Source organism: Phyllostomus hastatus, unplaced genomic scaffold, assembly GCF_019186645.2.
Source record: "Phyllostomus hastatus isolate PE091 unplaced genomic scaffold, TTU_PhHast_1.1 phas_scaffold_129, whole genome shotgun sequence".
NCBI classification, from domain to species: Eukaryota; Metazoa; Chordata; class Mammalia; order Chiroptera; family Phyllostomidae; genus Phyllostomus; species Phyllostomus hastatus.
The window spans coordinates 3,960,674-3,982,325 of record NW_025334009.1 but is presented as its reverse complement, the minus strand read 5'-3'; the positions used below and the strand labels follow the sequence as shown (position 1 = coordinate 3,982,325).

At 65.9% G+C, this 21,652-nt stretch overlaps 1 protein-coding gene across 3 annotated transcripts in view; it reads right to left on the bottom strand.

Moving 5' to 3' along the window:
* CACNA2D2 (calcium voltage-gated channel auxiliary subunit alpha2delta 2) overlaps nucleotides 1-21,652 on the bottom strand; it is a 123,531-nt gene that overhangs the window by 20,278 nt on the left and 81,601 nt on the right. For all 3 annotated transcript variants that reach the window (XM_045857347.1, XM_045857348.1, XM_045857349.1), the window contains exons 4-5: nucleotides 7,817-7,876; nucleotides 2,729-2,773 (exon numbers count right to left, since the gene is read on the bottom strand). In XM_045857347.1, coding sequence (XP_045713303.1) covers nucleotides 2,729-2,773; nucleotides 7,817-7,876 — 105 coding nt within the window. The remainder of the gene's footprint in view (nucleotides 1-2,728; nucleotides 2,774-7,816; nucleotides 7,877-21,652) is intronic.

Below are 21,652 nucleotides of genomic sequence, written 5' to 3'. Positions count from 1 at the left end.
GCTAGGAAGGCGAATCTTGGAGCCGGTGAGGGGCGGGTGGCAGACCTCTGCCTACGGGACCTGCCATGTGCAATCCCCGCGGGAGGACTGGGCAGCCCTTCCCAGGAGTTCTGTGTCGCCCGCCCTGCCCCCGCCCCGCCCCGCCCCGCCCCACAGCCGAGGGCCCTGCAAGGAGCCCCGCTGGACGCAGGGAGGGCGCTCTGGCCCTATCTGGGGGAGGGGCATCGCCCCCGCAGCAGATTGGCTCTGGGGGCTGAGTAGCGGGCGTCCTGGGGAGAGCAGGGCTGGGGCTTAGCGTTGAGACCGGCAAAGCCCCCGTTGACTTTCTAAAATGAGCTGCAGCCGCCTGACAGGTGCCAATTACTGCGTCTCTGGCCCGGCAGGCTGGGCATGCGCAGTGCGCCCCCGCCCACCACCACGGGCTGGCAGGAGCGGGTCTGCTACGACAGCGTTGACGCACAGCCGGGAGGGGGGCAGGCACGGGGTGCAGGTGCGCGGGAGGGGAGGGAAGATGTGGCGGGGAGTGAAGGGGAGGCAGGGGAGAGGCAGGCAGGGCAGGGGCAGGGTTGGGGGGCTCTGTGCCCCTGGAGGAAGTGGCGTGAGCAGCTGATCCACCCACACGCTCCCTCACTGCCCCACGAAACCCCCGTGACCACCCTGGGCACCAGGCTCCACGCCACGGATGGCGCAGTGACAGCGGCCCCCACGGCTCCCTGGGTCCTGGGCACCCCCCCACCCTGAGGCTCCTGCCTCGGGTTGTTGGCACGGGCTGTGACCCCGTCTGGGGGAAAGGGCAATGGCGCCCCCCAGCCCGGGGGCTTTCCTGGAGAGGGTGCAGCGGCTCTCAGGGGCCTGCAGCAAACCCCCTTTCCTGTCTTCATCGGTGGGTTTCCTCCAGTGCGACTGGAGCTGCGTCCCGCCCTCCCGGTGTGCCGCCCCTCCCCCTCCGCCACCTCCGCGCGCCCCGGGAGGGCCCTGGAAGCTCCGGGCCACTGGAGAAAGCTGGGCAGGCGGCTGCCTGGCGGAGGCCAGAGCGGGGAGCCGCTGCCTCTGAGGCGTGAGCCGCTCACGTTCCGTGCGGAGGAGGGGCAGGCTCGGGAGAAGAAAGCCCCCGAAATGTCAGCGGCAGATGAAGGGCGCTGGAAAATTTAATCTCCCAACTTTCCCAACTAATGTGACATTTGGATTCCGTTCTGATAAGCTATCAGCTGGAGAACTTTTTCCTTCCTTCTCTTTCCCCTACCCCCACCTTCTGGCTGGTAATTTAAAAGTAAATGGTCTAGAAAGATCTCTAACTGTACCTCTGGCAAAGATTAAAAAAACAAAGCAACACAACAAGCAGGGGAGTCGGCAAACGTGTGGAATTGACACCAGGGCCACGCTGGGCTGGGCTTGCCGCCGCCTGACCTCAGCTCAGCCCCGCCCTCGGTGGGGGTCCCTCCTGGGGTCGTCAGCCCCCCAGCAGATGCCCAAGGGGCCAGGGGCAGATTGGGGATGTCCTGGATACACTGGGGGTTGTTGGAAGCAGGGAGAGTTCAGGAGCTCAGCAGGGGCCCGGCCTCCACGCCGGCCAAGGAGTGCTCGGCGCTGCCCCCCGCGCCCAGGGGCTTTGTATGGTGGTCTCCCGGTTTATATTTAATGCGCTGATTGCTAAAATTACAGCCTGCTGCCGAGGGGGGGGGGTAAGGAGTTAGATTCAGGGTCTAATTAAAGGTTCGCTCTTCATTTGAATTTCAGATTCCAGCTTTAATTTTAGCAGTTTCTCTGGGAGCCACGGAGGCTCAGCCCAGGGGGAAGCACACCGGCTGTGGCCCACCCACCTCTGCTCTCTCCTGCCCGCCCGGCCTCCTCGGGGCGCGCCCAGGCCAGCCTGGCACCGCAAAGGGCCCTCGGCAGGGGTCCCCTCCTGCCTGCCCACCTCCTGGTGTCACTGGGCAACGCCTGCCCCCCCCAGGACTCTGCTCGGGCCGGTCAGCCTGGTTGGGGAGGTCTGGGTGCTGGGGCTGCGGCGCAAGCCAGCACAGGCGAGGCCCCGGGGACGGGGCTGCTGAGACACCTGTCTTCAGAGGAGACAGCGGGGCTCAACTGCTTTCGCCTCAAAGGCAGGCAGGTGGAATTGGGCCTTGACAGGTGACCAAACACCATCTACTCAACACTCTCGTCTCCTCTGCAGTCCCCGGTCCCCGGGAGTGCTGTCCGTCATCTGAAGAGCAGGCCCAGGACTGGGGCTGCCTCCGCAGCTGGGGCGAGTCTGCCCGAGCTCAGGGCCAGGCACGCTGAGCTGCTGGTCCCCTCGCCAGAGGGCAGGGCACCTGCACTGACTTGAAACACACCTGGATGGCGCTGCATCCTGTATCTTGGCCCTGCTGCCACCTCCAGGAAGCCCTCCCCAACTGCTCTCGCAAGCACCCGGCATCCCTCAGTTCTGGTGAGGGAACTGCCCGTGGGAGGACCCCCGAGGGGCAGGGTCCGGGCCTGGGCACACCGTGCAGGGAAGCTGTGTCCCTCGGCGCCGCAGACACACGGCCCTGGAGGGGCCTGACCTCTCGGGGTCTGTCTGGGGCGGGTGCAGGGTGGGGTCCTGACCCACCGCAGCCCTGCGGGCTCCAGCCCAGAATCCCAAGGACAGCCAAGTCCCAGCACTCACTTCCTGGCGGAGGCCACTAGCCCGGAGAGGGTGCGAGGCTCTGGTGGCTGCCCCTCCCCCGGCCGAGGCGGGAGCACTCACCAGCTCGGCGTCAGCCTTGGCGTCATAGTACACGATGTCTTCCTCCTGGGTGGGGAGAGAGGCCTCAGCACGCACGGCTCAGGCACCCCGGGGGTGCAGCCAGGACCCCCGGCCCCAAGGCCTAGAGCGGACTGCCCCCAGACTCCTGCACCCGGAGCTCCCGTCCGGGGGGGCCGGCTGAGTCAGGTCAGGCCCAGGACACCCTTTCCCCCAAGAGACCGGGGAGGGTCCTGGGGCCCTCGCCACTCCCAGCCCAGGGTCCTTGCCCTGCGGCCTCGCTGCCTCTCGGGGAGAGAGAGCCGGAGCCAAGCCTGGCTGCCGAGAGAGACTCTGGCTGCGGCACAACCAGGGGGAGAGAGAGGGAGACGGGAAAACAGAGCCGAGTCTGGGCGGCAGCGGAATAATGACTCGGCACCGCATCTTCCAATTTCTTCTATTAAAAAGCCTGCTCATTACGGGCATGTACTTATTAATTATCTGTGATTTGTTGTGAAATGCAAGGAGGTTTACACAACAGGCGGGGCAGCAAACAAAGCCCGGCCCGCTCCTGCCCTCGGCCGCCTGCGCCCGCCCGCCCGCCCGCCCGGCGCCTGGGTTCTTGGCCATCTGCACATCGTAATCACCGGCCACCCGGGAGACCCGTCACACAAACGGGCTAATTTCGTGGGTAATGATCTTTAATCAGAGCCGAGCGTGGCTGAGAGGGGCCGCCAGAAGGTGAGGCGGGCGCCACCCAGCGGCACCCGCTCGGGAGGAGCCGCCCCGCCCCTGCCCCGACGGGCACCGGCGCAAGGACGTGGGGATGGGGCCGCCGCCCGGGTCACCCTCCCCCCGCGCGCCTCCGCCCTGTTTCGTGCGGTGGGACCCGCAGCACGGCTCTGGCAGCCCCCTGCCCACTGGGAGCCTGTTTCTCCGTGGTCTGAAGATGGGGGTGACGGCCCAGGGCGCTGACCAGCAAGCACAGAGCCCGCCCTGCCTCCGCGGTGGCCGCCCCTCCCCTGCGCCTGGCAGACCTGCGTGTGCTCTGGGACCTCAGGGTGGCACTGCGCCCTCTCTGAGCTCAGGCTCCTTCTGCTTGGGGAGGGGCGTGGCCGTGGTGACTGCCCAGGATCTGAGGTGGTCAGAGGGCGGCTTGTTGTGGGCAACAGTCCTGGGGTGTTTCCCACCAACGGTCTGGGGGTGGCGCAGGCCACTGGCTGGACCTGCGGGCACATGCAAGGGTTGTGGGTGCTGAAGACGTGCCCGGCAACGCCGTGGGCGGGACCACGACCTTACGATGAGTGTAAGGCTGGGCCACTCGAAAGTTTCAGTCACCTGAGGCATCTGCACCGGGACCCGTCCACACGGAAGGGGACACTACGGGACACTTCGGCAGAGAGGCTCACACCCTGGCTCAGCCCGCCTTTCTCACCCGTCCCCCAGCCCCGCCCACACCCGCCGGCCCACCAGCTCAGGGAGCCTGGGGCCCAGGGGCGCCCGGGTGGGGGCGGGGCCGGGCGGCAGGGTGCCTGGCCTTTGCAGCCCGCTCCAGACCGAGGTGCCTAATGAAAGCTGACATTACATCAAACACAATAAGGAGTTTCAGTTGATGAAGATCGTTCCTGAACACACAAACCCATTAAACCGAGGGGAAAAATATCAATTCAACACACTCGCCGGAGAGAAGAAAATGTGATTTGTTATCTGAAAGGGGTATAAACACGGCGGTGCGGATCTTCCCCTCAGCGGCGAGAACGGGCCGCGCGGCGCGAGGACTGCAGATCAGCACGGGGGCTGCACCCCCGACTTTTGGGGGAACCCTCTGCAAGGGCGGGGGAAGGGCACGGCTGGTGGGCGGTCACTCCAGGGCCTCCAGGATCCCCGGACTCCTCACGGCCGGCCGAGGCGGGTCCTGCCTGCACCTTTGCCCCGGGACCCCTCCCGACTCCCGTGCATGTACTCGGGCACCCCTCCAGCCGCTCCAATGGCTCCCTTTTCCTTGATTCATGGCTTCAGCCTAGAATCAGATGTTGGTGGCACCAGGGACACAGAGGGCACGTGCTGGACAGGAGGATTCCAGTCCGCTGCAGACCACAGGAGGTGAGGCACAGGAGTCTGTAGGTTGCCCTTGTCCCCAGGGCCTGGGGTGCACGTAGGCAGGACCCCTCCTCGCCCCCTCACCTTCCCCACCTTGGAGGGCCAGCTCACCTTGGCTGAGGGTGGCGGCAGGCAAGGTCACGCGTGTGAAAATAAGCGTAAAGACAGCTGTGGTTGCTATGCTCTGTGAGGTGTGGAGCCTGGGTGTGGCAGACACCACGGGGCTTTCAGGGTCGGGTGGGGGGTGGGAGGTCCCTGGACCAGCCTCCGGGCCTGCTCGGTCTGCACGGTGCCCGCTGTCCACCACTGTGGGGCGGACAAGGAGGCAGTGCCACCCAGCGATGACGAGGGGTCCTGGCCCTGATCTTGACCCAAACACGTGACCTCTGGGGTCCTCAAGCAGTGAGTGCAGACCCGAGTGGGCCTGTGAGGATGCCCGGGCGTCCCCTTAGCTCACTGGCGAGGCCAGGGTGCCTCTTAAGCCCTTTTGAAGCCTCACTGTTGCCTCCATGAGACTCTGCCTCAGGGTCAGGGCTCCCACTTCCGAAATCGGGGTGATGCCTCCTCTGAGGCTGCTCACAGGGCGGGAGGTGGGCCTCCCCAGGGGCAAGGGCCACTGTTCCCCGCGGGTGGGGCCCCACCTTGTGTCTGCAGCTGCACAGACCCGGGAGGGGCACGAGGGTATCAGGACCCCCGGGTGGGGTGAGAGGGACGGTCCAGGCTGTCTGGGGATCACACCACTTACACCCCCTCCACCCTCTGTGGGCTGGTACTCGAGGGGCCCTTCTGCTCAAAGTGGGCTGGGGTGGGGGGTCGCCCCCTGTGAATTCACACCCCCATGTAGATTTCTGTGCATGGATGATGCACGGTGGGGGGGGGGCGCCTGGGAGTCCACATGGGCCTCGTGCAGGTGACAGACTCTCCTCGGCCGGAGCTGAGCCCTAGAGAGGGCACAAGGCGCACTGGCAGGTGGGGAACAGGGTGACGACGGGGGGGTGGCAGTTTGGTGGATAGGGGGCCCGGCCAGACCTGACCTCGGCCTGCCCACCAGGCATCTGTGCCCGGCCCGGCTACCCCAATGAGGACGCCTGGCCTCCCAGCCGGGCTTGCCGCCAGCTCGACTCAGCCAAGAGGACTGTTTTCTGAGAGAGCCGTCTGCCGCCGGCTTGGCAGAGAGGCAGGCAGCCGGTCTGATGGCTGGGGCCGACCTGGGGCCAGGGAGGCCACCTGTCCTGTCCACCCAGCTCCTCCAGCCTGGCCCAGCCTTCTCAGGCAGAACCGCCTCTCGCACCAGACCCCCCAGGGCAGGGCTTTGTCTCCTGCGGGTCCTGGCATCAGCCTGGGGGCCCGGGGGCCGCACCTGCCTCCCCCACCCACGCCCTAGCCTAGCTCCCTCCCGGTGGCGGGTTAGAAGGCCGACGATGCTGGCGCAGTGAGGTGCTGCAGCCAGGTACAGCATCCGGCAGGTGGGCCTTCTTCATCCACCCTGCATGTCAGGGGCACCAGAGCGCCAGGTGCCAGTCTGCAGCGGCCATGGTGGTGCTGCCTGCCAACCAGGGCCGTGGTTTCTCCGGTGTCCAAGGCCGGTGGCTACAGGTTCCCGGCCCCGGCCCTGGCCCTGGCCAGGCGTGTGAGGTAGAAAGGGTGGGAGGGGACTTCATGCCCAGACGTCTTGCCCCTCCCTCTCTTGTCCTAGCCCTGACCCTGCGGGCTCTGGGGGCCCCCCCCCCAAGTCCCCACGCTGGTGTGTATGTGTGAACAGAGGCACGCCACTGTCTGTTTCTCAGGTCTATGTGAAGACCTACTGTGTGCTGTTGGCAGCAGGAGGGCCACACCCCACGGATCATGCAGGAGATTGCAGTCTGGCCCCCACAGGCCAAGCATCTCCTCTGTGCCCAGGGGTGTGGGGCGCCCCCACCCCCACTTCAGAGGTATAAGAAGACCAATGTCCAGCTGTTCCTGGTCACTCCGTCCGCAGGGCTAGGTACAGGGACAGGTGATGGGCAGCACTAAGTCAGGCCCGGCTGCTTCCAGCCTGGGGGGGCCATGAGTGGGGCAGACCGAGGGGCCCACTGGGCGCCGGCCTGGGGCGGCCTGCCCTGGGACCGCCTGGGGGTGGGGAAGGGAAGGCCCGGCCTGCGTGAGGGGCCTGAGTGTGACTCGGGGGTGCAGGCACAGGCCGGGTGCCCCTCCCGAGTGCTGGGGAGGGACACGTCTCCTTATTGGTCACCTCCTGAGGGTCGCTGGGAAGGACGTGGTTTCAGTGATGGGGGGTGTGCCTGTGAGCGACAAAAACAGCATCCCTGCCCCAGCCGCAAGTCCAGGTGTCTCTCGGCACGGCCGGTCCCACCTGCAGCGGAGGCCGGGTCTCCGGCAGCGGCGCAGGCTGGGTGGGTGGCGTGCCGGCCCACGGGCCCACCATCGGCACTGATCAATGCCTCTCAGCCTGGCGGCTGGGGCAGAGCGGGGCCCTGCCCCCGCAGTAGAGGGGGTGACTACAGCTCTACCCTGCCCAAGGGACCGGTGGGACGGACAGACAGGCAAACTGAGGGACTGGCGGAGGGGCGGGGCGAGCATCAGGCAAACATGGCTTCGCCCCGCCCCCCCACACCCGGTGGAGGGAGAGGCTTCTGTGGCTGTGGCAACCTGGTCTCGGTCCCAGCCTGAGGGCCCGGGGACGTCCAGGGCAGGGGTTAGTGTCTCTCTTGGGCCAGGGCATGCAAGTTGGAGAGATCCTGTCGTCAAGAGGCTTCTTGGCCCTGGGGGCTCCCCAAGGAGTCTGGGCGCCCCCTTAACCACCAAGGCGACACCCGTTTTGGGGAGCATCACCTTGGGGCAGCCCGCCCCCTCCCCGGGCGCCACGGCAACTCTGCAGCGGAGGACCGGTCCGTGTCTGCACCCTGTGCCCCAAGGCCGAGGGGTTCCTGCCCACTCCACGGAGCCCCGGGGCCCTCCTGGGCAGACTCCCCCACGCACATGCACCCTTGCTGGGGGTGGCACTACCGTGCTTACCTTGATGTTGTCCTGCCAGCGGTGGGCCTTCTGGAAGTTCTCCGCAGCATCAGCCAATCTCTGGGGACAGAGCACAGGCAGGTCAGAGGCTGGGGAGCTGCCGAAAGTGGCTGAGGGGCTCGCTCGTGTGCCTTTGCCCCAGCTGGCTCAGGGCCTGTGGCGCCCCTCTGCCCACGCAGGCCCACCACCACCACCGTCTCTGTTCTGGCTTCCTGGGCCCCTTCCCTTCCCCGCAGGGCTCTCCACGCCTTCTGTCCACGCGAGCCTGGCCTGTCGTTTGGGGCTGGTTCCTGCAGCCTCCTCCAACGAGGCCCCTGTGCCTGTGAGCACAGGTGCCTGCCCGTCCACCCCACACTTTGTTACACAGCATGCCTGGCGCCACGCCATGTGGAGCACCAGCCTGTCCCTCTCGCGGGTCAGAGGGGGCAACAGATGCATAACCAGGCGGAAGCGCCAGGGTTGGACTAGCTGGGGTGTTTCAGGGCTGTGGGAACCTGGGGTATCAGGGAAGGCTTCCTGGAGGAGGTGCTTAGACTACTGAGGTTCTTACTTTGCACTTCTGTGGATCCCGTCCCTCCAGAAAGTCTTAGGGCTCCTGAAGATGACCCTCTGGGGCCCCCCATAGGGCTACATGAGCTGAAGCCCCGCCACCAACAACTGTCACCGTGAACCAGTCACCCTAGGACAGCAACATGTCACATGTACCTGTCAGTGTCATGATGTGCCTGCTGTGTCCTCATCAGATGAGGACCCGCAGGTACGGGGATGGTGAGTGGCCTGCCCGAGGTTGGAGTGAGTCTGGGCTGGGCTGGGCCCTGAGCCTGACCCTTGCCACACGGCCACTTTGCCCAGCCCATGATTGAGGCCAGGAGGCACACTCCACGGGCCCATGATGTCTGGTGAGGGGCGGGATGGCTCTCGTGGGGAGAGGGGCTCTGGTCCCCCACCCCGACCCACTCCATCCTGTGGGTGGGACAGCAACGTCTTGCCTCCTGGCCTCTCTGCGTTCAGGACACACACCCTCCCCAGCCCTCCGTCCAGGCCTGATGTGGCCCGTGGGCCTTACGGGGCAGTTTCTAATGAAGCTGCGCCTCTGGGGGAAATGGGAGTCAGGACACGGGTGGCCAGCTTGGGCTCCGTCCCAGCACAGGACAGTGTGGGGGGCATGGTGGGACCCCTGCAGGGGCGCCGCCTCCACTCTCCGGGGCTGTCCAGAGCCATCCCCACCCCCGCTGGGCCTGGTGGCCCCTCCTGCTCAGGCCGAGCGCACCGAATGCTGGGAGCACCGTGAGGCTGGGGGCTCCGGGGGGGCCTGGGGGCCTGGGGGCAGAGGAGAAAAGTCCCTACTGAAGTCAAACCCCCTCACTTCATGATGCGGAGCCCCGCTGGCCTCCACCCCCTCTCCTGCTACCCCACCTGTTTGGAGCCTCCACCCTCTGCCCACCTGTTGCTGCTGGGCCTGCCTGTGCGGGCCCCGCCTGCCCTACCCAGCGCCAGGGACCACAGGCCTCTCTGCTCCCAGATGCCTCCCGTGTCTGCCCCCAATCCTGGACCCACCCCCCCCGAGTTCCTGGACACCCTCCGGGGGTGGTGCTCGGGCTCCTGGAGCACCCCCACCCCCACTTGGAATGAGCCCACCTTGGAGCCGCTGCCCTTTACACCCCACCCTCGACATCGCTCAGACCACCTGGGGACGCCCCCAGCCCTGGCGCCGCCCTCCATCGGGCGCCGGCGTCCTTGCTCGCCCTCTGTCATCTGCTCTCCTCGTAGCACCCGAAGCCTTAAACTGTGGCTCTGAGCACGCGGCCACCCCCTGCCCCTGAACCCTCAGCAGCCCCCTGCGGCTCTGCATGTAGGAGACGCAGCTTTCTTGAGGCCCCGGGGGCTCCTGCCCCTCCCTTCCCATCCTGGGGCTCCCTCTGCCTGAACCACAAATCCCCAGGGTGGGCGAGGCCCCTCACCCACAAGCCTGCAGTGCCCTTCTGCAGAGGACACTGCTGTGCGGCACGTATGGTTAACAATGCTCGTCCCCGCTGTTAACTGAGCACCTACTATGCGAGCCAAGCTCCTGGCCCGCATGAGAGGGGGAAGCCTAAGGGGCAGTCCTGGGGGGCACACCTTGCAGGGGGGAGCCTTGGGCAACTGCTCCCTGCCCCCCTTCCCTTCCCCTCTCAGGGCTCAGCTCTGCCCGCAGGATCCACAGGCCCCAGGGGACAGCCCCTCGGCTCCCTAGCCCAGCAGCCAAGGAGAGGGGCAGCCCCAGGGAGAGAGGACCCCGGCCGCCGGCAGCCTCTTTGAATTCCCGGAGCCCCGCGGGCCCCAAGGCCGGGGTCAGCCCGCTGACTTGTGAATAACAGAGTCGCAATAGCCACAGCGAAAGGATTACTTTTAATCCCCAGTAACGATCAAGCCATTATTATTTTTTCGGTGTTACAGATCAATCAGTCCATCCCCAGGCGCGGAACGTGTGGAAATTGCAAAACACACAGGCCCGGCGGTGCGGCGGTGCGGGAGGGAGGGCCGGCGCTGGGCGGCGTGGGCGGGCGGGGGCTGCCTGCGTCTGGCCAGGCGTGAGGACGGCAGGCAGCGTGGGAGGGCTGGGATCCCCCCCACCCCCAGACACGCCCGCGGGGCCGCACTAGGGGCTCAGAGCCTGGGCCCCGGGGCCTTGCAGCACCAGCCTGGGTTCGAACCCTGCTCTCTCTGATCCAGTGGCTTCCCCGGCCCTTAGTTTCCTGTGTGTAAACTGGAGAGAGTAACGTCCCCACCCGGAGTGGGCAGGCCCTCGGCCGCCCCCTTGTTCCCGACCCCAGATGCTGCCCCCAGGAAGGGGTCCTCCTCTGGCTGGCTTTAAGTATCCAGTCTCTTCCCCACCTCTGCACCTTCCCTGTCACCCACCCCCCCCCCCCCGCCCCGGGCTGTGCTCCCTGCCGTCTCAGGAGGCAGCCTGCCTCTGGAGGCGGCCTTCCGCCCCTGCCCGGCCCAGGGCCCTCCCTCCCCTCAGCAGACACCCAGAGCCTTGGGCTCCTGTCTGCCCCCTTCCTATCCCAAGGCTCATCCTCTAGAAGCTTCCCTCCCAACTCTCCCGGTCTTCCTTACGGCTCAGGGGTGGGCAGAATGGGGGAGAAAACGGGCCCAGAGAGGAAGGGACAACTTGCAAGGATCGAGCAGCAGCGCAGGGGCCGAGGCGGGGCCACGGCTCAGTCCGGTCTCCAAGCTCTTGCCTGGGGGGGGGGGCTGGCTTCCCTCCTGCGCCCACCCCCGAGGGCCTGCTCCCTGGGACAGGGGCTGACTCCCTGCTGCTCGGGCTCTGGGTTCTGCTCTCTCGGCCACCTGCGGTCTCTGGTTCCCCAGCGCCCGGCGCTGCGCCTGCTGCTCCCGCCCGTGTGCCCTCGCCCAGACTCCTCCGCCTGGCTCACGCCCTCGCCTTTGTGGGGTCAGCTCAGCTCTCGTCCTCCCCCCACGCCCTCCCTGAGCCCCGCTGAGCCCTCATCAGCCCGCTGTGGCTCCCGGAGAACCCACGGCTGCTTTCTCGGGAGCTCGGAGTGTGGTGGGGGCCATGTCTGGCAGCTGTCGCGTTCACAGTCACCTGGTCTCTGGCACACAGTAGGTACACAGTGGACACCTGCCACGTCAAGGTCCGCGTGGCTCTGACCCTGGGCAGAGGCATGAGTTTGAGTCTGACCCTGCTCAGCCAGCTGTGTGACCCCAGGTGTGAGGTTCAACCTCTCTGAACCCCCTTTCCTCGTCCTCATAACCCGGGGGCTCAGGGCTGCCTAGGAGGCTGATGCGGCTTCGAGGTCGCTGACGGTGGCTCGGCTGGCCTGCGGCGTCCCTGCCAAGGTCCGGGCACTGGGGGGACACCGGTGGGGCTGCTGAGCGGGGCTGCTCACGGCCGAGTCCATCACCGCAGCAGCGGGCGTTTGGGAAGCAATGACCAGAGTTTCACTTAACAGCCATTTCCCTCAGCTCTGGAAACTGCTCCTCCGGGGAAAGGCAAGAAGGAGGGCTGGTGGGGCACGGGGCTGGGGGCGGAGCTCCCCTGGGAGCAGCGCCCCCCACAGACAGACACCTTCCAGTGTCACCGAGTGTGACGTGTTCCCGTGGCTGTGGAACGGAGGCGGTCCACGACCTGCCCGAGGAGGGGCCCGGGGCCGTGGTGGGTGCCCCTCCTGGGCCAACTCCAGGAGGGCTGGGCCCCACGGCATGCTGGGAGGGGTGGGGCTTGGGAGTGGGGATGGCTGGAGCCTCTGGCTGCTCACCCTTTCGAAGGCCTCTCCTCCCCCCGGGGCCGGCCCAGCCTGGAAGGGTCTGGGGAGCAACTGCGCACCGCACAGGATTGGTTCTGTGCAGCCCGGAGGGAAGATGGGTTCTGGGGCCGAGTTACTCGACTCCGTCTTCTGAGAGGATATAAGAGGTTTAGGATCAAAGGCCCTGAAGTCACTCACTCGGCACAGGACACGGCACCCAGCAGATGCCCTGAGGACACTGAGGGAGGGTGGCAAGGAAGGTCACGGCGACAGGATGACACCAGACACTGGCCCCCGGCACCTACCTCGGGCTGGGCGTCACTGACTGGAGCAGGTGATCCAACGAGAGGTGGAAGACTGGGCCTCTTCCTCGCTCTGCCCCCGCCCCCAGCCCCAGCAAGTCCCCCCACCCCAGGGGGGAACCTTGTGTTCTCCCTCCCTTTGCAGGCCAGGCGCTGCCGCCCCAGGCCCCTGGGGAGGAAGTGGGGGAGAGGAGGCATCCGATGCAGGCTGGCCAGCAGACGCCCCAGGGCAGGACCCGGCGGGCCTGGCTGGCTGGCTGGGCTCAGGTGCCCCTCGCCTGCCCCCGTAGTGGCTCCTTTGCCCTGTCCCCAGGAGAGGGGGCCAGTAACAGGCCTCCCAGGTGCTTCTCTGAGCCCACCCCCATCCTTGGAGTCCCCGGGCCGAGACCCTGGGCAGGGGTAAGCACCAGGGCTCCCAGCAGGCCCCGCCCTGCCCCCAAGCGCCGCCCTCTCGACCTGCTTCCCTCCTTGTCCTCGGGCCCCGGATTAGCTCTGTACTGTGCACTGATAGATACTAAATACAGATTTCCAATTTCCAGAGCTGTTATGGTCTAATGAGTAAATAATATACATATTTAAAACTGTCTAAAAACATATCTGCATAATTAAAATATCTGCATAATAACGAAGCAAGATGCAGCCTAGCAAGGAGGGAGCTGGAACCCCAGGGCTGGCGACAGGGGCAGCGGTGTAGGTGGGTGGGGGTCCCGGCCTGCCCACTCCCCTTCCTGCTGCCTTGGCCCGCATGAGCATTTGTCCGTCTGCCTACGGTCAGCTCCAGGCAGGTTCATTCGCAGTCAGGGACAAGGAGGATCCCCACTGGGCCCTTTCCCGTGGGAGGCGCGTGGGGACAGTGCCTGTCGCCTGAGTGACAGCTGCCTTGACTGCTACCCTCCATGGCCTGGGATGTGCCCAGCACTTTGAGGGACAACCTCACTGCCCACAGCCTTCTGAGGGCAGACCCTGCCCTCATCTCCCCTTTTGCTGGGTTCCAGGGGGCGAAGAGAAGGAAGGGCGTCAGCAGGAGCAGGGCCCACGACTTGCTCACGGCAGGTGGCGGAGATGCTGGTGGCTCTGCCTTCCCACCCTCTGAGCTCCCTTCTCTCAGTGCTTCTTGCACCCACCGCCCCAGACACACTCGGCTCCTGTCCCGGGACACGTCAGACGCAGCCTCTCTGTGTTAACTGTGCTCCCGGTTTGAGGGTACAACCACCGCTGGGACAATGGAAAACAAACACCCGGACCCCAGACCAAACTCCCGCCACCGACCCCGCAGGAAAATCACCAGCGCTCCCGGCGGGGGCGGGGAGGAGGGAGCCGGCGCCAGGGCCCCGCGGCTGACAGCGCAGCAGGCTCCCTGCCCTTTTCCCTCACCGGCGGCCCGAGTCCTCTGCGAGTTGATAAAAAACATTTAGTAAAATGGATTCTTTCTTTTTTTTTAAAGGTCAGAATACATGTAACAGGGAAAACCTCATTCGCGTCGTGGTTCCCACCACGGGCACCTCTCCGGGTTTCTCCTGTGTCTTAATTTTCCTGGGAAAAATGTGACAAGGGGGATGGGGTCGGGGGGCCTGGTGTCCCGGGGGCTTGGCTGTCAGGCCAGACAGGACCTCCCAGGGCACCCGGTACTAGGTTGTATTTTGCCTCGGGGGGACATTTAAAAGACACACTCTCTCCTCCTACTGTTCTGTCACCCAAACGTGGACGTTTTCGCACCAGGAGTAGGAAGGCCCGGGGCTCCTGGACCCTCCCTCCCAGGAAGGAGAGTGGGTGCAGTGGCCCCTGGGTAAGAAGACCGCACCACTGCCCTGGCTGGTGTGGCTCGGTGGATGGAGCGTCAGCCTGGGAACCGAAATGTCGCTGGTTCGATTCCCTGTCAGGGCACATGCCTGGCTTGTGGGCCAGGTCCCCAGTAGGGGGCGTGGGAGAGGCAACCACACATTGATGTTTCTCTCCCTCTCTTTCTCCTTCCTCTCTCCTCTCACTGAAAATGAATGAATAAAATCTTAAAAAAAAAAATTCCACTGCTTCCGTGCATCCACTTTCAACGGTCTCAGTGGGGACCACGGGCAATTCAGAAAGAGTGGGTCCGACGAGTTAGGGGACAGAAGCCACGAGTGACGGGTGGACAGGGCACCGCTGGCATCGGGCTGCTTCGGGATGGGACAGCGTCGTGCCGAGGGCACTGGGATGGCCCGGTCTTGGGAGCCGCCCTGCCGGGTCCCTGCTGCTGCTCCTGGTCCCCTGTTGGGCCCCTGTGAGAGGTTCCCCGTGAGAAATAAGCCACTGAATCACCGCGCAGTGTGAGGTCCGCATTAGGCCTGTGGCCCCGGAGCTCAGCCAAGGGCTGGGCCAGGCGGGCTCTGAGGCTGCTGGAGCTCCTCCCAGGGGGCCGCCCTGCCCCGGACAGCCCCCTAGTGTGCTCACCGGGGTGAGAACCCGCCGAGCTGGCTGGCGCACCCTCAGCCCCAGCATGGAAGCCGCCCACCTCTTCGCGTGAGTTGGTCCCTGGTAAGCCAGGTGAGTTTCTCATAAATTTGCCAGTTTTGTCCATTTTCCTCATTCTTTCGTTCTTTGAAAACATATGCGGAGAGCATCAGGTGAGGGTACCAGGCCCGGAGCCGTGGGCCACCCCCTGGGAGAGCAGCAGGGCGACATCGTTTACCCCAGTGCCCTCACTCCCCGCTTTGGCCCACACTCTGGAGACGCAAGGTGGGCGTCCCTGCCTGGGTGTGACCACGCCCGTCACAGGCCGGGAGGCCTGCGCTCCTATGGCTCAGTGACGGCCCAGCACACACTCTGGGGAGCACCGCTCCCTCTCACCTGTCTCCCCAGCCTCCCACCTGTATCAGGGAGACCAGGATGCCCCCCGGCTGTCCCCAGAGCTGCGGGGATGAGGGAGGGGAACGAGGTGTGGACTCGCTGTGGACATGAGATCCGGCCCCAGGTCCGGGGTTACCCTTCCCTCAGCCTCACCCCAGGGACCTCCTCACGGCTCCCCCACCCTTGGCTTCTCTCTTAGGCTTCCGACTTTGCCTCGATCTGGCCCCCCCGGAAGCTCATGCCAATGGACTGTCCCTTTCCTCAGCACCACCTCTGTCCACTGCCCCCCAGCACCCTGGCCTGGCCTCCAGCTCAGCCCCGCCCCAGGCAGGGATGCAGGGCCCACGTGCGAGTCCTGCTCCACCAACCACGCCCAAGCTGGGCCAGCGCTTCCCCAAGGGCGCCCCTTGGAAGTTGTTCCCCTCCAAAGGCCCCTACTCCCACAACCCCCTTCTCTCTGCTGACCTCTCCAGAGCCCCCAGCCCCACTGCAGACTCGTCTGCCCCGGGCCCCCATCCAGGGCTTCGGAGCTGCCCCGACCCCTTGCCCCTTTCCTGCTGCCGCCCTTCACAGGGCCCTCTGTGGCCCGGCCCTGCCCCCGGCCACCCTCACAGCACGCTGACCTTCAGCCCACCCCTCCTGCCACGCTTGGGTCCCCCACCCTTGTCGTGCTGCGCCCCAAGCCTGACTGCCCTTTGCTCCCTCCAGCAAGAGCTGGCCTGCTCTTCCTCATCCTTGAGGAGCTGTGGCTCGCATCCCTCCCCCCGGGGCAGGCTGGGTCTGCAGAACCCCCCGGGGTGTCCCCACCACTGTGGTGTCTGGCTCCTTCCCAGATGTAATCTCATGAGAGCAGAAACTGGGTGCCTGGATTTGGGCAGCCCCAGTGCTAGGCCTGAGCTCCCACCGTGGTCAGTGGGGTGGGGGTGGGTCAGGAGGTGCCCTGAGGGCCCTGCTGGCTCGGAGGCGCTGGGCTCCCCTGGGATGGAGAGGCAGAGGCCGGAGCAGAAGCAGTGCGAGCGACAGAGGGTGGCGGTCCAAGATGGCGTGGGGGTAAGGGTGAGGTTCAGTACGGGCCTCCCTGGGCCCCCCGAGCAGCGGGCCCAAGGGGCGGCCTCTGGGGTCTGCACTGCTGATACCTGCTCGTGGGGACCCCAGCCCCACTCTGGACCTTGTGGAAACGTCGTCCACCCACCCCACCCAGCTGCTGTCGAGTCAGTGGTGAAAGGGTCTGGAAGCAGAAGCCACTGGGCGCTGCTGGACTGAGGGGCTGGGGGCTGTGCGCATGGGCCTGTCACCGGGCCACGTCGGCCAGGGGCTGGGCCTCGGGGGAGCTGGCATGCTGGGCCTTGGCCCCGCCCCGTGCACTGTCCTGGCGTGCTCCGATGCCCTCCTCCAAGAAGCCTGCTCAGACGCCTCTCTGTGTGCCCCCACCCCCGCCCCAGTGGCTCCGGGGCCGGACGGCGGAGAGTGGCAGTGCCAGCAGGAAGGGGTTGACGTGCCTTCCCTCTTTCCTGTCGGACGTTTATTAAGGACCTACTGTGTGCCCGGCCTGTTCCAGGCATGAGTAGGTCAGTGAGCAGTACAGACACAATCCCACCCTCGTGTGCTGTACCGGAAGTAGGTTCTCCGTTATACCCGACCCGGAGGCCCTTGGGAGAGGCACCTCACTGCTAGGAGGCCCCTCTGCTGACGGGGAGCCCGGGCCCCGCCCCCAGGGAGAACAGTGGAGCCTGACCCTCCGCCTGCGAGGACAGCAGAGCCCAAACCCCTCCAGCCACCGTGCTCCCTTCCCAGGATGTTATTTTTACACTTTTCCCTAAAACACTGCCTGCGCGGGCCCTTCTCGACTCTATTAACATTAGGAATCTAATCAGTAATCAGGCAGCTCATAATTTTCTGATTAGCTCTGATTAGGCCCAAACTCGGGGGGAGAGGGAGTAAGGCACGGGGATGTGCCTGACGGGGCACTGGGCCGCCCAGGGGTGGGGGGCCAGGGAAAGAGCCCCTCGCCCTGCTGGCATCTGTCCTGGGGTGGGGGGCGGCGTGGAGTGGAGTCTTTTCTGTTGCACTGGGGTCCAGGGGGCACAGGGGTCGGGGAGCAATGGCAGCAGGGACCCCTGGGCAGGTGGGGCCCAGATTTTCAGCACCACGGATAGAGCAGGAGGCCCGGCCAGGCCCCTGCAGCGTGCGGTGGGGGCATTCACCCGGGTTCTGCACCACCTCGGCCCCTCCGGGTCCCACCCGAGCATGATTCCAGGCGGTTTGGATGATGGTGACAGTGACAGCATGGGACTTCACAGAGGATGCAACATGTGACCTTGACGTGGAGAACCGGCCCTGGCCACTCTTACTGGCTGAGCCACGGGCAGGGCCTGGCTGGACGACTGCCACCTTCAATGTGGACACAATGAGGCTGGGGCCCCGCTGTACAGCGCGGGAGCCGAGGCCTGGAGGGACCACCCAGGCAACTGTGTCAGTTCGGGACAGAGCCCGGACCTGTACTGAGGCACCCGGGCCAGGGCCAGCGCCCCCTCTGCCTGAGACCTGTTTGTCAGCTTTGCAACACATGTTCAAGGGGAACCACGGTGCTGGCCAACCGAGCCCTCCTGAGTCTGCCCCTGTGGACCCTGACTCGGTGGCCCCTGCTGACTGAAGTCCCCCCTCCCCAAACAACAGGCTCAGACTCCTTGGGGCCCCATCCTGGAGCCCAGATCAGGTCAGGATCAGAGGGGCCCTGCCCTTGTCCCTGGTCTGGATCGCAGGTCACCACCCCTTGTTGAAAGCAGCCAGCCAGGTGACCTCTGATGAAGTGCACAAGCTCGTTGGCGGAGACGTGCACGCTAATGCCATGCAAATTGGCACAGAGGCAATCAGCCTGACTCTAAAAGCTGCCCCACCGGCCGCAGGCTGGCTCATTGTCTTTTCTGTCAATTTGCATCTCATTACCCAGAAGGCTGTGCTCACTGGAGGTTAAAAAAAAAGAGCATCAAGCAAGCTCCACCGCGTCCTGCCTCCAGCGAGGGCACAGCCCACGGGTGGGACAGGGCTGCCCCAGGAGGTACGCCACGGAGAGCCCTGCCACCCGCACCCCCTCCATCACCATCTCCGGTCCCTCCAACCACCATCAACCAACACCACGACTACCACCAGCAGTCCCTGTCACCACTGCCAGCGTTACTCCATCGCCACCACCACCACCACTACCACCAACGTCAGCCTCACCACCCCAGCGACACCACCGTCGGCATTATTCCCATCGTCGTTGCTAAAGTTACCCCATCACCATCGCCGCTGTTACCCCCAGGGGTACCCCCATCACCATCGCCACCAGCTCCACCATCGATCGCTAACCTTCATCCTCATCATCACGGTCACCCCCATCACGATCGTCACCTCCACCACCAGTTCCATGGTCAGCATCGCCTCCACCGGCCGCACCACCTTCGCTGATGTACTCATCGCCCCTGGGGACTCCTGTGCTAGCACCTCACGTCCCCTCGTGGTCGCCACCCTCACTGCTGGCCCCACCCCCTGCGCCCCTAAGGGGAGTCTGATGGGCAGGTGGAGGCCCCTCACTCTACCTTTCTCTGCCCGTCCCCTCCAGCATTGTCGGAAGGTCAGGGAGCCTAGAAACAAATGGTCCAGTGCGCAGGGACTCACAGACCGACCACCAGATCCGGCCTGGACAGCGTGCGGGCAGCGGGGTGTCCCAGGAAGGAAGCCCTCAAGGTCAGCCGGGGAGTCGGGGTGCCCGTCCGCTCTGGCAGACCCCTGGGAGAGCGGGGCTTGCTTGACTCCCCTGGTCGGCGGCCACGGCGCCCCGTGGGCACAGCCGGGATCGGCGTGCGCGACGTGGGTGAAGGATGCTCGCCTCTCTCTGCACCTCGACCGCCTCCTCTCTGACGGGGCCGCTGACGGCCTGACCTGCGAGCCTGGGCGGGGGTGAACGCGGACAATGAGCCGAGAGCGTGGCGCAGCCAGGACCCGCTCCGCCACGTAGAGCCCGTGGCCAGATCAGGCTGGGAGGGCTCCCGGGAGGAGGGGAGAGCAGGCCCAACCTGAACGGCGAGGCCAGGTGGAGGGCAGCGAGGAGGGGAAGCTGCAGGTGGGCAGGGGTGTGGGGCAGGAACGAGTGGGCTTCTCCGGGGTGGGGGGGGGGCTGCCCGGCCTCCTCCCTCCCAGAGGGCCGTGCCGGCGGCGCGGCCCAGCCTCTTCCACAGGACATCACGACCCGCCCCTTGCCTCACCCGCACGTTCCCTCCGAGCCCCGGAAGCCCCGTGGTTATCCCCCTCCACCGACAAGGATGCCGAGGCCGAAGGGAGACGAAGCCGCGCTGCGAGGAACCGGGGGCTCCCCTGCAGCGGTCACTCCACTGGCGCGGACGCCGGGGACTCCACCCTGTCGGTGCCCACCAGCTTTGGCGGCGGCAGCCTGGGCGCCACCCGGGGCGAGAAGCCGGCGCTGGCCGGCTCGGGGGCGGAGGTGGGGGCCTGGGCGGGGACGGCAGGCAGACAGAGGCCTGAGCGTGGAGGGCGCGGTGGGCGCAGCCCGGCGGCCAGGGGGAGACGCCCGGGGTGGGGGCTGCTCGGGCTGCGGGCTGCGTCCCGCTGCCGCAATCAGCCTCGACACTCGGTTATTACGGGGAGTGAAGGCGGCCGGCGGGACAGCTGGAGCCTTGGCGACAACGTTTAAGGCGTTTGTCAGAGCTGTGGGACATGGGCTGCCAGGCGCTAATGGCTTTTGCTTGCTGCTGCCAAGCGAGAGGAGGGCGGGCAGGCGGGGGCGGCCCTGCTCCTGTCCGGGCCCTGTGCCCACCCCCTGCCGCATGGCTGCTCCACGACAGGTAGGGCCCACCTGGGGCCTTCCGGGTGCCTAGCAACGGCCTCAGGGCCTCGGCATCAGCGGGGGAGGGCGGGGCGGCAGCGTGGAGCACGTGCCTGACTATTTGGGGCGTCTCTGCCAGCTCCCCTGCCATTCAGGCTGCAGCTCCCCTGCCCTGGGATGGGGGCCTGGGCGTCTGCTCTCTATCTACCCTGCCATCTCTCAGGAAAGGGACCCCCACATCTGAGCTGGCTAAGGCCCTCCGGGTTGGACTTGGTGTGGGAGAGACCCCTGTAGGGACGGATCCGGGAGGACTCAGATCCACCCTGACTGGGTGATTTCAGCGCTACTGGCCTCGGTTTCCCTCCTGGCGGAATGGGAAAAGGGCACCGCCCACCCAGGGAGCCAGGCCACACCAGTGAGAAAGCAGGACATTCAGGAGCTGGCCACGTGGCGCCCAGTGGCACTTGGGCTTATTAGGAAGGACTGGTAAGAGAGTCCGATGTCATCGGGGGTGGGGACCCCAGGGCTCTCTGAAGAAGGGGCCAGCACCCAGAGGAGAAACCCACGGCCAGGTGATCAGGTGGGGCTTTGAGTAAAACGCTCCTGAAATACGCGGCTCGGCAAGGCGCTTCTGCACCTGGGGCGCCCCTGGAGGACCCAGCACCAGTGCCGCCTGCTTCACGCAGACCTGCTCCCCACGGAGGGCTCACGCGCTCCCCGAGCAGCCCCTACGAAGCAGGTCCCATTCCTACCCCTTTTGCAGATGAGGAAAACGAGGCCCAGAGGCGGTTACTCAGTTTGCACGCAGAGCTCGCTGAGGGCAGGGTTGGGGGTTGTCCCTGGGACTGTGTGACTGACTCCTCCTCCCCCACCCACGGACTCACCCACAAGACACCCCAAGCCCCCCCCCTCCCGAGGGGGAGTGGGCCCTCGGCTGGCTGTGGAGCGCGGCGGGCACACAGGACGGAGGAACGCTGCGGGGTTAGGAGAGGAGCCCGGGGGGCAGGAGACCTGGGTGGGCCTAGCTCAGCCTCAGCTTTACTGCATGACCTTGCACTTGTCATCCTGGGTGTCCTCGGTGTTCTCGCTCCTTTCTCAGGGCACAGATCGAGGCCAGAGAGGTCCCAGGAGGGGGGGGGTAGTGGTGCACCTTGCCCAGGGTCGCCCAGCGAGCTCGGGCACCCAGGGGACTTGTCCCACTTGTGTTTGGCCAGGCTCAGCCCGCGACCCTCCCGGCACCGCGGCTGGGGTTTCTCTGCATCAGTGCCGAGTCCAGTGGCCCTTGCGGGGCGGCTGTGCTTTGGCCCTGCCTGGATCTGAGACTGTGGCCTGAGGTGAGGGCCTGCAGGGGCAGACGGTCAGGGCGGGCCCATCCCCCGAGCAGCAGACCTCGAGTCCCGGGCTGGCTGGCTGGACAGGCCCCAGGGCCATCCTTCCACGCCCACCCACCAAGGCTGGACCTCGGCGAGCCGTCCTCGTCTCACTTCATAGGGGACAGAACCAAAGCTCAGCAAGACATGGGACTCCCGGGGGGGGGGGTGCGGCGAGCAGTGGGGCCACACACAGAACTGGTTCCCACCCGTGGGTCTGCTTCCCCCAGGAACCCACAGAGCCAGGTGTTCTCTGGGCCCGGGGG